This window comes from Marmota flaviventris, chromosome 19 (genome assembly GCF_047511675.1).
Source record: "Marmota flaviventris isolate mMarFla1 chromosome 19, mMarFla1.hap1, whole genome shotgun sequence".
NCBI lineage: Eukaryota > Metazoa > Chordata > Mammalia > Rodentia > Sciuridae > Marmota > Marmota flaviventris.
In genome coordinates, this window is record NC_092516.1 from 33,827,762 (window position 1) to 33,840,834 (window position 13,073).

Below are 13,073 nucleotides of genomic sequence, written 5' to 3' on the forward strand. Positions count from 1 at the left end.
CGTGGGCCCATTTTACAGAATTTCTCTCTCTCTCTCTTTGGTACCGGGGATTGAACTCAGGGGCACTCGGCCACTAAACCACATCCCCAGCCCTATTTCGTATTTTATTTAGAAGCAGGGTCTCACTGAGTGGCTTAATGCCTCACTGTTGCTGAGGCTGGCTTTGAATTCGTGATCCTCCTGCCTCAGCCTCTGGAGCCACTGGGATCACAGTCCTGTGCCACCGCGCCTGGCTATCTATGCATTTTCAAACAAGAACAAAATCTTGCCACCCCACCCTCCTCTCAGAGGTCCCCCATCCCTGCAGTTTGGGCTTTGTGACTTCTATGATGGAAGGGTGTGTGTTCCATTGCTGGCTTGAGAGATGACAGGCTCGATGTCCCCATGTCCCACAGCCACTGGGGCTGGGCTGGGGCAGGTGTCTACTTGTGGCTTCCTCTAATCTCATGACAGCCCCATGTGGTCAGAATCCCTCTCAGGGCCTCTCTTCTGCTTTCCCCAGCAACCTGCTGACCTGCTGCTGGGTGGGTGACCACAGCCAGGATGGGGGGTGGGGCGGGGGCACTTCCTGTTGCTCAGTTTTGGTTCCTGGGGTTTGAGGTGGAATCAGAGCCCAGGTTCAGCTTCAGTGGGGGCAGCGCCTGACATCTGCAGACCCTGCCGCCCTCTCCCCTTGCTAGGGTGTATCTGGCCCATGCCCTGCCCTCTGGAGCTGGAAGGCAAACCCCTCTGTCGTCTTTCCAGATCTTTCCCCAGCGCAGCCCCCCTTCACCCTGGGCCTCCCAAACGCTATGCAAGCCAGTTTAGCAATTCTGCACCGCAAGCCTGAGGACCCTGAAGTTAAATAAATAAATAGAAATAAATCAGCAGGCCTTTTATCCGGGTCTCTTTTTCCAGTCACGTCTGTCCCCCCCGGCACAGCTTCTAAGTGGAAATGCGATGGCCTCGGCTTGGGGGAAATTTACTGTTTAACTTCAGGCTTTGACAAGGCGCCTGGCGGTATCTAGCGCCTTAAGTAATTGCAGCTGGACCTCGGGGTCCCCGCCTGTGCAGACCCAGAGCACCCAGCTTGAGTGCAGGGGCTGTTTTGGAAAATGAAGCTCTGGCTGGCTGTGGGGGTCAGGGGGGTTGGTTTTGGTTTTAAAGGTCCCAGACTCAGGGGTGGAGGGATGGAAACCCAAGGAGGGAAGAGAGACCCAGGCACCCTCCTGCGACCCGCCCCACCCATCCATTCCCATCTCCCAGCCTTTGCAGGGCTAATTCGTCTTCTGAGAGCCAAAATGCCAGAAATTGCTGTAGGCTGCGCAGGACTGTTTTTTAGGAGGAGATATTTATTAATACAGTTCTTCTATGAACAAATCCCATCTTGATTATGTGGCAAAAACCTAGCAGAAGATCAACCCATGGCATTTGCAATCATAAAGAAAAGGGGGTTTCCTGTGTCTGTTCGGAATTGCTCTAGGCTACGGGTAATGGAGAACTGAAATAGCCACTTAACACAAGATAAAAATTGATTTCTGTCCCATGTAAAAGAAACCTGGGCAGCGCTGGGTCCTGGGCTCTCTGGTGTCACCAGTGACTCTGTCTCCTTCTATCTTTCGGTTCCACCCATTTACGTGGTCACCTCAAAATTCCAAGATGACTGCTGGGGCTCCAGTCATCATGTCTGCATTGCGGGCAGAAAACTGGAGGGAGGAACTCTTTGTCTTGTTTTTCCCCCAAATCTTTCCTTGTTTCCTTGATGAACCTTAGCTACAAGGACAGCTGGGACGTATGGATATTTAGCTGTGCACACAGATTCTCAGAATAAAATCAGGATTCTGTTAGGGAGGCAATGGGGATGCTGGGTTGTCTACTCGCAGTTGCTCCCCTAGTTCCTGCCTACTCCCTGCTCAGCCGAGGACACCACCTGGCCCGGTGTGGTTGTGCCCAGTCAGGTTCAGAACTGCAGGGCATTAGCTGCTGACAGTGATGGGAAGAGCTGCCCTCTTGCACCTCCAGCTCCTGGGCCCGGGGGGAGCAAGCCCACTGGAGGGCCTCACCCCCAGACCCCTCCTGAACCCCAGGATGCAGGAACAGCAAATGCAGAGGACAAAGATGCTGGTGGTGACTCTCTGAGGAGGAGCATGGCCTCAGTCCTTCTGGGCCACCTGTGGGAAGCTGGGTCCTTCCCAGAGAGGACCCTGCACTCTCCAGACCAGGATGCCCTGAGTCCAGGCAGGTGCTCTAAGTGAGGACACCCAAACCTGGCTGTGAATCAGGAGTGTCCAGGGGACAAGGCCACCGTCCTGCACCCAGTACCTGAACGCAGGGCCTGAGCCATTTCTGTGCCTATGCTGAGCTTGCTGGGAGTGGTGTTCCACTGAGGAAAACCGTGAGGGACTAACCTCTGAAACATTTAAATTTAAATTTTTTTTTAAATGAATAAAAGGACTAGAAATGTTAATGCAAGAAAAATAACCACGTGGCACATGTTGGCTCCCCCAGACCTGTCCTGCCCAGGAGGATGCTTGTGCCCAGGGCTGGCAGCCGCCCTGCTTGCCGGGCTCTGCCCTAGGGTAGCGCACCTGTCCCATGCGTTACGTATTACATTCACCTGCTGCTCTGGTTTCTGAGGGGCCTGCTGGCCTCGGGCAGTCCCTCTGCTAATGTCAGCAGGGCCTGACCACTGGGCAGGACGGCCTCGGATGGAACGGCTATGCCCTGCACCTCCCCAGCTGTGTCTGTCCTTGGCTGCGTCTGCACCCAGGGCTCCCTGGAGGGACACCAGCACACGGCCCCAGGCTGGGGCAGCGGGATGCCCCCTCGTCTCCTGCGGCACTGCTCAGACTCGGGGCGCTGGGCCTCACAGCTGGTCCTCGTCCACCCAGATGGTCTTGCGCTGCTCCTCGCCAATCTTGTCCTTGATGACGCGCAGCAGCTCCTCCAGGTTGCCCCACATCTCAGCCTCCACCGTGGCGTAGAGGCAGGGCAGGGCCTCCAGCTCCTTCTCCTTCAGCCGGCACACGCGCAGGAATTCCTCCTCCGTCTCCGGCCGGGGCAGCAGCTTCCTGGTAGAGGAGACCCACAGGGGCTGTGGGGGAGGCTGTGGGGCTGGATCCCCATGGTAGGGGACAAAGGCCAGCCCAGGGGTTTGCACAACTGTCTGCCCATCCCCGAGAGAGCCTCCAGAAGCAGAGAGGTGTGCGAGTTCCACTTTCCCAACAGTGAGTGATTCCTGTCTCAGCCATTCACTGATGGATCCTCCAGGGCCTGTTACTATGGTCACTAGGCTTGTTCTGCAGCTGCCTGGAGGCAGGCGGGGACCCTAGATGATGCCAGCACCACCCTGGCTTCCTGTCCAACCTCACAGCTGACCCTGTGGCAAATTCTCCAGGCTCAATGCTGGGCAGGATCCAGAATCACTTTCTTTGTTGTTGTTCTTTCTTTTTTTTGGCACCAAGGATCAAACTCAGGGGTACTTAACCACAGAGCCATGTCCCCAGCCCTTTTTATATTTTATTATGAGACAGGCTCTCCCTAAGTTGCTGAGGCTGGCTTTGAACTAGTGATTCTCCTGCCTCAGCCTCCCAAGCTGTTGGGATTACAGGCGTGCGCCACAGTGCTTGGCCACAGCCACTTTCTCGTCCCCTCCTGCCCAGAGTCTCGGCCCCCACTATCCTCCTGGCCTGGGTTATCCTACTGTGTGTTTCAACAGAGGCACGGAGAGGAGCCGTTTACATCCTGAATTAGACTGTCGGGCTCTGCCCAGAACCTCAGTGGCTTCCTGTCTCCCTCGGAATTAGAGGCCACATCCTTCCTTCTTGAATTAGAGGCCACATCCTTCCTTCTTGTGGCCGATAAGCTCCATGTGGTCTGGACCTTCTCCGACCACTGCCCACTCGCTAACTGTCCCTGCAGCTGCATAGGGTCTGGATGGCTCACCTGCAAGGTCTCCCTTGGGGGTCCTCCTAGTACCTGTCCTTACCAGCTGTGTCCTTTGCCATGGATTGGGGTCTTGTCCTGGATGAGGACTTACTGAAGGGATGTATGGAGGGACAGGGCATGCCGGGGAGACAAGGAGGTGGGGCAGGCTGTGAGGGAGAGGGGCAGGTCTCGGAGCCTACCTGAACCTCTTGGTGTTCTTCTCGGACACCCGGATGAAGAGCACGATGGGGTAGATCTTGCACTTGATCAGGTCTCGCACGCAGCTGATGCCCGCCTCCAGCAAGCAGTGCTTATTCTGTGAATGCAGCAAGCCGCCAATCAGCAGTGCCCCTTCCCGCCCGCCCAAGCCTCTATGGTGCCAGGAGCAGGGCCCAGGAGCAGGGCCAGGCTTCACTGGACAGATGCCAGGGCCATGACAGTGCTGAGCGCCACCGGCTGAACCAGGGAGTAACCAAGGTTACAGGGTGATGCACTGGCAGGGACCAGGACCCAGGATGGTTTCAACAAAACACCAGCCATGCCAGCCGGTCTTCCAGGCTGGGGGACACCGGAAAGGCAAGGTAGGAGCCGGGGGTGGTGTGGTGGTGCACACCTGTAATCCCAGTGGCTCAGGAGGTGGAGGCAGGAGGATCACAAGTTCAAGGCCAGCCTCAGCAACTTAACGAGGCCCTAAGCAACTTAGCGAGAACCTGTCTCAAAATTTAAAAAAAATCATGAAAAGGGCTGGGATGTGGCTCAGTGGTTAATCACCCCTGGGTTCAATCCTTGGTACCAAAAAAAAAAAAAAAAGTCCAGGCTGGTGGGTAGGAGCCTCTGAAGGGCCCATGCCAAAGGACAATCCAGGGCTTGCTGAAGGCATCAATCACCTCAGAACAAACACTAAATTCACATCTGGCTGGAATATAACTGCCCTAAGTGTGCAGTTTCACAACCTCGAACGTCTAGCATGCAGGGACAGGCACCCAGGCCCAGAGGCACCCGCAGCCCCATGCTCCCTCCTGGCCACTACTCATGTGCCCCTGTCCCCAGCACTGAGTCCTTGGGAATGGGATTGCCAGAGGACGTGGTGGGCTCAGCTGCCTGCCTGCTTTCTCTGTGCTCTGCTGTCAGAACTTCCAAAGCTGCTTGGCCCAGACTTTAAAAAACACAGCAAATCCCCCAGGCTGCCCCAAAACTCAGCCTCTGCCTTCCCGTGGGGTGGGCGCGGGAGTAGTAGCCAGCTGGGGGGTGGCGCTGAGATCCTGGCTGGGCTCCTGTCCTGGACCCCGTGGGCCCATCCACCAGGGCTGAGCCCGGCCCTCGCTGCTGCAGGCTGAGCGCTTTCCTTCCATCAAGCACTGGGAGGGGAAAAGACTCAGTGCTCAGGCCAACGAATGAAGGGCACCTGGCTCCCAGGGCCACACGGCCACCTTTGCTACCCTGTAGCCAGTGACTCTGCTGGTGGCCCATTTTCTCCCCGTCAGGTGATGTGACAGCTGTCACCTGTTGCTTGCCCTGTCTCACACCTTGACATGCTTGCTCTCTATCCCTGGCCCTTGTTACAATGACCAGACACACATGTCCCCAAACAATGCAGATCAGCTCACTTGCACCAGGACACCACCGAAGACAGAAGCCGAGTCCAAAATACAAAACAGGGATGGAGGAAAGAGGGAGGGGCAGAGCGAGGGACGTGGGGAGGTGACAGTGACCTGCACCCATGGTCTGGGGCCGCCCAGAGATGACCAGGGTGCCCCAGGCCCGTGTAGCAACCCAGCCCCTCACCTTGGCTGCCACGGCTTCGATGTTGGCGGGAACGATACATTCAAAGGTGTTGGGGTTCTTCTCCCGGGAGTAGATGATGGTTTCTGTCTTCTGCTTTTTGAGGAACTCATCTCTTGTGACAATATCTGCAGAGAGAGGGGCCAATCTTGAGGGTGGCACATGGTGGTCTTGAGTGGATCAGTCTCTTCAGGCCTTGCTGTCGCCCCCTGGACTCTACAGAACTTGGTGTCTGGTCCCTCTCCAGCCACACAGTTAAATGACTCTTGTCTCCTTCACTAGACTGTGAAGCGTCTTGAAGACAGAGCGGGTGTTTGGCTCCTCGACAATAAACTCCACTGCACAAAAGAGCTCAGGTGCTGGGTGCAATTCTGCCCAGCAGGTGCCAATCATGAAGAATCTTGCACATTGATTCATCTACCCATCACCTATCCATTCACCCACCTACCAGACACCCATCTATCATCCATCCATTCATCCATCTATCTATCCACCCATTTGGCTGTCCATCCATCCACCTTATTCATCTACCCACCTACCATCCATCCATCCACCCATCACCTGACACCATTAAGGGGTACGGGGAAGGGGTATAGACAGGCTTCCTGGAAGAAGATAGGCTTCACCTACTTGTTGGGTGACCCTGAACATGTCTTTTATTTATTTTTTTATTTTTGGCAGTGCTGGATGTTGAGCCCAGGGCCTCCTACATGCTAGGCAAGTGTTCTACCCCCGGGCTACATCTGGAGTCCTATTTTTATTTTATTTTATTTTTTGTTTTGAGACATGGTCAAGTTAAGTTGCTGAGATTGGCCTTGAACTTGAGATGCTCCTGCCTCAGCCTCCTGAGTCGCTGGAATGACAGGCCTGTGCCAAGGTGCCTGGCTCTAAACATGTCTAACTTCTCTGGGTCTCAGGTTCTCTGTTTGTGGAAGGAGGAGCATTAAGTCAAGTCCAGGCCTAGGGCATCCCACACCAGCCCCCAGGGTCAGGCTGTAAACTTGGTACAGGAAGTTGAGTGGGAGAGGCCTGGCCTCCTGCCCAATGAAGACACCAGGGGAAAGATGGGATATGTCTGCAGAGGTCAGGGCTCAGTGGGATCTTCAAATAGGACACAGAGCCTCCCAGTGGCTGGAGGTCAGCTGATAAGTGCTTGGGGAAGGCTGTCCTTCTCCTCAAGCCTGTCCTTGGAGGGGCCTGTCCCAGGGGTCAGGTGCACACCCTCAAAAGGCTGCAAGGCCCAACTGCTGGGCTTTGAAGGGAGGCACCGGGGCCTTGCTGGGCGAGGAGGTGCATGGCCAGTGCTCAAAGCTGAGTGGACCCTTAATGCTCCACCTGGAACCTATGCTGGGTGCTGCTTGAGGGCCAGCTCTGTCCATCCATGAGCCTCTGTCCTCTGGGAGGAGCAGCTGCCATTGTCCTGGTTTTACAGATGTAGCAACAGAGTTTGGTACCTTATCCTGGATCACAGACAACAGATGAAAGGGAGGCACCGGGGCTGGGATGGGGACCGGGGCTCTCCTTAAGGTGACCCTGCCCTCCTGCCAGTTTCTGTCTGCAAGATGAAGAGCTCTGGATGTGGAGATGGCTGCACAGTGTGGATGTGCTAGCAACGCCTCTGAACTGTGTGCTGGGAGACAGCTAAGACGGTGAGGTCTGTGACGTTAATTTAAGGAAGCCCTGGACATCTGACATTAACTGGTCCTGGGCAGGCCTGGACATCTGTGCTTTAAATACAGGTGACTGCAGCGGCAGATGCCGTTAGGGCTCACCTGACTTGCATATCGTGAACTCCATGGCGCCCCCGGAGTTGAGCAGCTTCTGCACCAGCGTCTTGGCCAGTATGGTGGGCGTGAAGAGGACGGGCCTGCGGCGCTCGCAGTAGAAGGCACGCACCAGGCTGTAGGGGATGAGGCTGAGGCCCTTGCTGAGCTCGCTCTCGGGGTCCATCTCTGGCAGGGGACAGGAGGGGCTGGCATCAGAGCCCCACCCTGCCCACCAGGGGAAGTGTAAGGGAGGCCCTAGCACCCCTGCTGGCCCCACAGAGCCTAGGGGCCCCCTGGGGATGTCAGGACACCTGGGGCTGTTTGCACGGGCAACAGGATGCTCCAGGAACCCAGGAACCTCTCCCAGGAAACTGTGCCCCTGCGGGAGGTAGAGGGGTGTGGGACATACGCACGAGCCCTGGTGGTTTATGACATGGCCTGGTTCTGGAGGAAGGGATTGCTTTAGCAGATGGTCCATGATGGCATTTTGGAGGAGGGGCATGGACTGGGACCAGGAGAAGAGCCAGGGCATGGTGGCCTGGGCAGAGGGAGGGTGAATGCATGGGAGAAAGGGAGACCACCAGATGGCAGGAGGGCAGGGTCACTGAGCAAGACCTTGGGGGTCTCTGAGAACTTGGGGAGCCTTAGCCTGCAGGCAGAGTGACCACACGACCTCAAATCTGCCTTCTCCAGTCCTCTCTAGCCAAGGTGTGGGAGCAGAGCAGAGCCCCAGGGGCGGCTGTTGTAAAGCCAGCTCCAAGCAGTCTGAGGACCCACTTCTTGAAACCAAACACCTGTCCCTTTCCTTTGTCCCCTGGCCTGGCCTGGCCTGGCCAGCCTGGGGAGGAGCCCTGGCTTTTCCCTGATAACATGCATGGTAGCGTTGGCCTCCCTTCTTAAGTGAGGCTGGCCTAGCGGGGGAGGCAGTGAGGGGCTGGGGATGGGCACGGGGTCCTGGTGGCCCCTCACGGGCCTGACGAATGGCGAAAAGCATCCAGTGGGGAGAGGAATTGATCAACACATCCCAGCAAACAGCTCCGATTAACATGGGCATCTGGGTGGACGTGACCGTGAGGAGGGTCAGCCACAGCTGGGCTTGGAGGCATCCTCCCCAGAAGGCCGCTAGGTCCCCTGTGGGGGGGGCAGTGCGCCTGCACGGTGCAGACCCAGGGCTGGCCGGGCAGCAGGGTGGGGCCTGGCGGTCTCCACGCACCCTCGTGCTTTTCGGTCAGCAGCTTCGAGGCATCCAGCGAGGACCGGGCCAGGCTCCCCATAGGGCTCCCCGAGATGATGCGGACGCGCTCGTTGCTGTTCATCCGCTTGTACTTGTTTTCTGACCTGCTGACGAACTGCAGGGACAGAGGGAGGGCGGGGAGAACCATCCCTTGGCTTGTGCTTCTGGCTAGACGGACAGGCAGACAGGTGTGCAAACCCCGGCTCGCCAGGGGCCCAAGCGTCCTTCCCCTTTAGAAATAGGACACACCCCAGCAGGTGGCAGGATCCTTCAGCTTTTGGGTACGTGCCCTTAGGCAGTGGGCAGATGCCAAGTTCTCCCCACCATCTGGGGACCCATCCCACTTTCCCCCGCGGAATCGGCAGGCAGCCCCTGCTGGCACTCAGGCTGGCCTGCTCCAGCTGCCGAGGAGCCCTGGACCCTCCCTCTCCCCTGACACTGTGCTCCCAACAACCCTCAAGCCTTCTGGGGAGCGCTGCTTGGTCCACAATTCCCAGACGCCCCGAGGTGAGCACAGAGGCAAGCTCACATCGTACTCCCAGGACTCCTTAGGGTCTCTCCCGCCCTTCCCTCTGCAGGGACACAAATCCAGGGGGGCTGGCAGCTAATTTCAGGTCCTTGCAGATGTGTGGACACAATGGTGTGCCATCTCACAGGGTCTTGTCCTTGGGACCGCTCAGATTGGGCCTCCTCCCACCTAGCTGTCTCTCTGCTAACCATTTCTGAGTCTTCTCTGTTCCAACATCAGGATGGAGCTGTGGGCCCCACCATCCGTCCCCTGGGGTCTAATCAGGCAGCACCTCCACAGGAGAGTGTCTGGTGCTACACTCTACTATCATTCTCTTTGCTTCTGTCAACTGGTGACAGAAGAAATAGTCACGAGGTGTGCTTCTGTATTTATGTGAAGTCACCTCTGAAGATATCACTCAGTGTGTTGGTCAGGATTCCTCACATAATGATCTAGGTGAGAATTTTATTTTATTATTATTATTATTATTTTTTGAGATGTACAGGGACAAATCTTTTCTGGTCCTGAAGACCTGAAATGTTTCCACAAATGGATAAGGTTTAAGAACCTACTGGGGTTCTCTTTATTCCTTGGCTGCCAGGATGCTCAGATAAATTTAATGCTCAATTTGAGGACCTGAACTGGCTGAAATATTTGGAATGATTTTCTTTTCCTGATACATTACTTCTGAGTTTTCTATTCAGGTTTCGACAGCCAAGTTGCTTAAGCTCCTTTCGGCCATAAGTTTCCTGAAACCTTTTTTTTTTTTTAATAAAAATGGGAATTGCTTCTAAAAGAAGCAGAGACTGTTTACTGACCTGTCCCCAAGAGGGCGAGCTGGGATGGGAGACGTAAGGCACCGTGAAAAATCGCACGTGATGTAAAACCACGAAGCACAGCTATTTGGGGACAGGCCTTTCTTCCTAGGGGGGAGGCAGAGCCACAGCAATGACCGGAGAGTCGGGAGGCACCTGGTGACCCTCACCTGAAGCAGCTGACCAAAGAGGAAACTGGCTCTGGAGAGGCGGGGGCTGACCCGGGGGTCGCTGGTGGCCAGTGGCTCCTCGGGCTGCAGGGTGTTCTGAAATGAGTTTATCCATCAGTCAGACCCAGCCGGGCTTGGCAGTATGCGCAAGTGTAATGTCACTGCAGAGAGGCAGAAACCTGTCCCCGAGCCCCATCCCTGTCGGGTGTCGGGGAGCAGATGGGGAGGCTCAGGGAAGGTGACCTGCTCCCACAGAGACCAGAGGCGCAGAGCAAGGGCACATTCCAGCAGCCACCCTCCTCCCCTTGAACGTGGGAACTCAAGGCGGGCACAGGAGGTGGGGCTCCTTGGCTGGGGGTGATGGTGTGTGTCCCTCCCTGAGGAACCCAGTCCCTGGATTCATCAGTAATGTCAGGGGACGCTATTAGAACAGGTGGCCATTCCTGCCACCCTGCAGGGCTGTGCCACACCTACCCGGAGCGCCCTCAGGGTGTGGTGGGTGGTGTCCGGCTCATCTCGGCTGCCCCGGTGCATCAGTCGCTGCAGCTTGACCAGGAGCAGCTGCTGGGCCCTGGGGAGGCCAGACAGGAGGAGCCTCAGGGGCTAAGACAGAGTGAGGGCCAGCTCTGGCTCTGGAGTAGGGTGTGCCTAGCCCTGTGTGGACCACAGGGGCTGAGCCCGAGGGACCCCTGGGAGAGCATGGGGCTGGTGCTGTGTGTGGACCGTGCCTACAGGCCCAGGGCTCCTGTCTCGTCTGGTCTGCTGATGGCCACCTTGCCGGGCTGGCCTCAGAAGCTGTGCTAGAGCCTCAGGAGTCACAGGAGGGGACTGCAGTGCTGAGGCCTAAGAGGGCAGATCACACTGCTAAGGAGAGGATGGCTGTCAGGTTGTGGCCCGTGGGACAGCAATGAGGAGTGATTACAGGAAAGGGCAGAGTGTGGTCATCACAGACTGAAAGAGGGCGCTGTGAGGCTCCGTGGAGGGCCAGAGCACAGAGGGGCCCCACGGTTCAGCAGGCAAAGGGGGGGTCTTCTCATCTGGAGGCCCAAGCCCCTTGCAGATGATCATGGCAGTGCCAGCCCTGTCCACGCCTCCCCCTGGGCTGGGAGCAGAGGCCCCGCCAGGCTCAGGACTCACCGGCTGTAGCTGGGTATGGTGCCCGTGTCCAGGTCATGGTCCGTGAAAGGGTCGACCCGGGCACACAGCCACTCGTGCCTGTCCTGGTACATGGTGTCCCTGACGTGCACGACGTCGTCACACCTCAGGGACATGGAGCAGGCGTCCAGCTGGCTGCAGATGTTCAGGTTCAGCCGGATGTAGAACGAGTCCCCCGAGGTGATCAGACCCTCCTCCATGTCTCTCAGTAGCTTCCGGTACCCTAAGAAGCAGACATCCCAAATGCAGCAGATTTACTTCCTGCCACCCCCTCAGACAATGTGCCTGTGTGGCACCCTCCTCTCAAGAGCTCCTGGCTGGGAAGAGCCCTACTCCCTGGGCATTGAGCAGCCTTGGCATTTATGGGTTTCCTTCATTGTCTTGGCTGCTAGGGAGCTCAGAGCTACAATGTGTGCCAAGTTGCAACAATTATCTATAGTAGCTTTCTGCTACAATCTCCATGCCTTCCCCACCCTTATATGGTTCTTTTTTTTTTAATCCTTTTGGTACTGGGGATTGAACCCAGGGGTGCTTTACCACTGAGCTACATTCCCAATCCTTTTTTTTTTTTTGAGTCAGGGTTTTGCCAAACTTGCCATCTTGCCTCAGCCTCCTCAATTGTTGGGATTATACATGTGTGCACCATGATGCCTGGTTTTATTCTTTATTTTTAAATGATGCATAACTTATATACAGTAAACCACATGTATCTTTAATTCAGTACATTTTCACAAATGTACAACCCTCTCTGTCAATACTTTTCCTAAGGTTTATCTTTATCTTGAATGCTAACACCATTGCTAAGATGTACCTCATTTCATATCAACAGAGATTAATAGTATAAGTTCTTCTGGTTTAGCCACTATGCTCAATGTTATGTCTGTGAGATTCATCTGTAACGTCACAACATAGCAGCAGTGTACTGGCTGTATACTATTCCACACTTCCTCTTTTCTCCATTCTCTTGTGTGCAGTTTGGGCTATTATGAGTAACTGCTATGAGTTACTCTTATACATTGCTTTTGGTGGACATATGTACTCTCTTCTCTTGGAAATCTACTTGAAAGTGGAGTTATCAGGTAGCTACATATTTTGTATCTATATATTTTGCTTTGGTAGATACTGCCAATAGGTTTTCTAAATTGGTAAGACCATACTGCATGCCATTTCGACCTTATTTAAATGTCACTGTCCTTCTGAGTAAATTTTTGCCAGTGCAGTAAGCGCTAAGTGAATATCCATAATGTAAGTCCATGATGTAAATCTCTAAATCGGCTCCACAGGCAGATGACGAATAACACAGTGGAAGCTAAAGCCGTTCTAACAGTTCTAACAGCCAGGCCCCGGGGAACTCATCAGGTATCTGCATCACAAATTCCAGGGACATCTCAGCTGGCTGGGTCAGCATCCTGCTGAGTGGGCACGGTGGGGCCTGGTCTCATGCAGTGCATCTTAGAGCCTGCTGCAGTGAGCCAGCTCTGCCTGGAGTCCCAGGCTGCAGGACACCCCTGTGCACAACTTTTAGGGGCGCGGCTCCCAGCGCACTCTGTGGGGCTGCTGGCCAGTGCACAAGGCACAGACTTTCTGTGGGGCTGGCCAGGCCACAGGACCGGAAAGGAGCCTGTCCCACATGTGGGGCTACTTGGCCCTCTGTTTGGGGACAGCATCATCGACCCCCGAACTGGCAGGGCACTCTGGGAAGGGACGTGACAGCGGCTGGAGAAGCTGGCTGTTTAT

General features: G+C 55.6%; 1 protein-coding gene across 5 annotated transcripts in view; it reads right to left on the bottom strand.

Annotated features, from left to right (window-relative positions):
• Positions 1–1,311: 1,311 nt before the first annotated feature.
• Positions 1,312–13,073, bottom strand: part of LOC139702956 (caspase recruitment domain-containing protein 11) — a 72,634-nt gene continuing 60,872 nt past the window's right edge. For 4 of the 5 annotated variants that reach the window (XM_071605738.1, XM_071605739.1, XM_071605736.1 and 1 more), the window contains 8 exons: positions 11,319–11,559; positions 10,656–10,752; positions 10,182–10,277; positions 8,668–8,803; positions 7,461–7,640; positions 5,692–5,816; positions 4,107–4,222; positions 1,312–3,050 (listed from right to left, as the gene is read on the bottom strand). In XM_071605738.1, coding sequence (XP_071461839.1) covers positions 2,846–3,050; positions 4,107–4,222; positions 5,692–5,816; positions 7,461–7,640; positions 8,668–8,803; positions 10,182–10,277; positions 10,656–10,752; positions 11,319–11,559 — 1,196 coding nt within the window. In that variant the 3' untranslated portion in view covers positions 1,312–2,845. Of the gene's footprint in view, positions 3,051–4,106; positions 4,223–5,691; positions 5,817–7,460; positions 7,641–8,667; positions 8,804–10,014; positions 10,278–10,655; positions 10,753–11,318; positions 11,560–13,073 lie in introns of those variants that run through there. The other variant, XM_071605740.1, reaches the window with a different exon arrangement.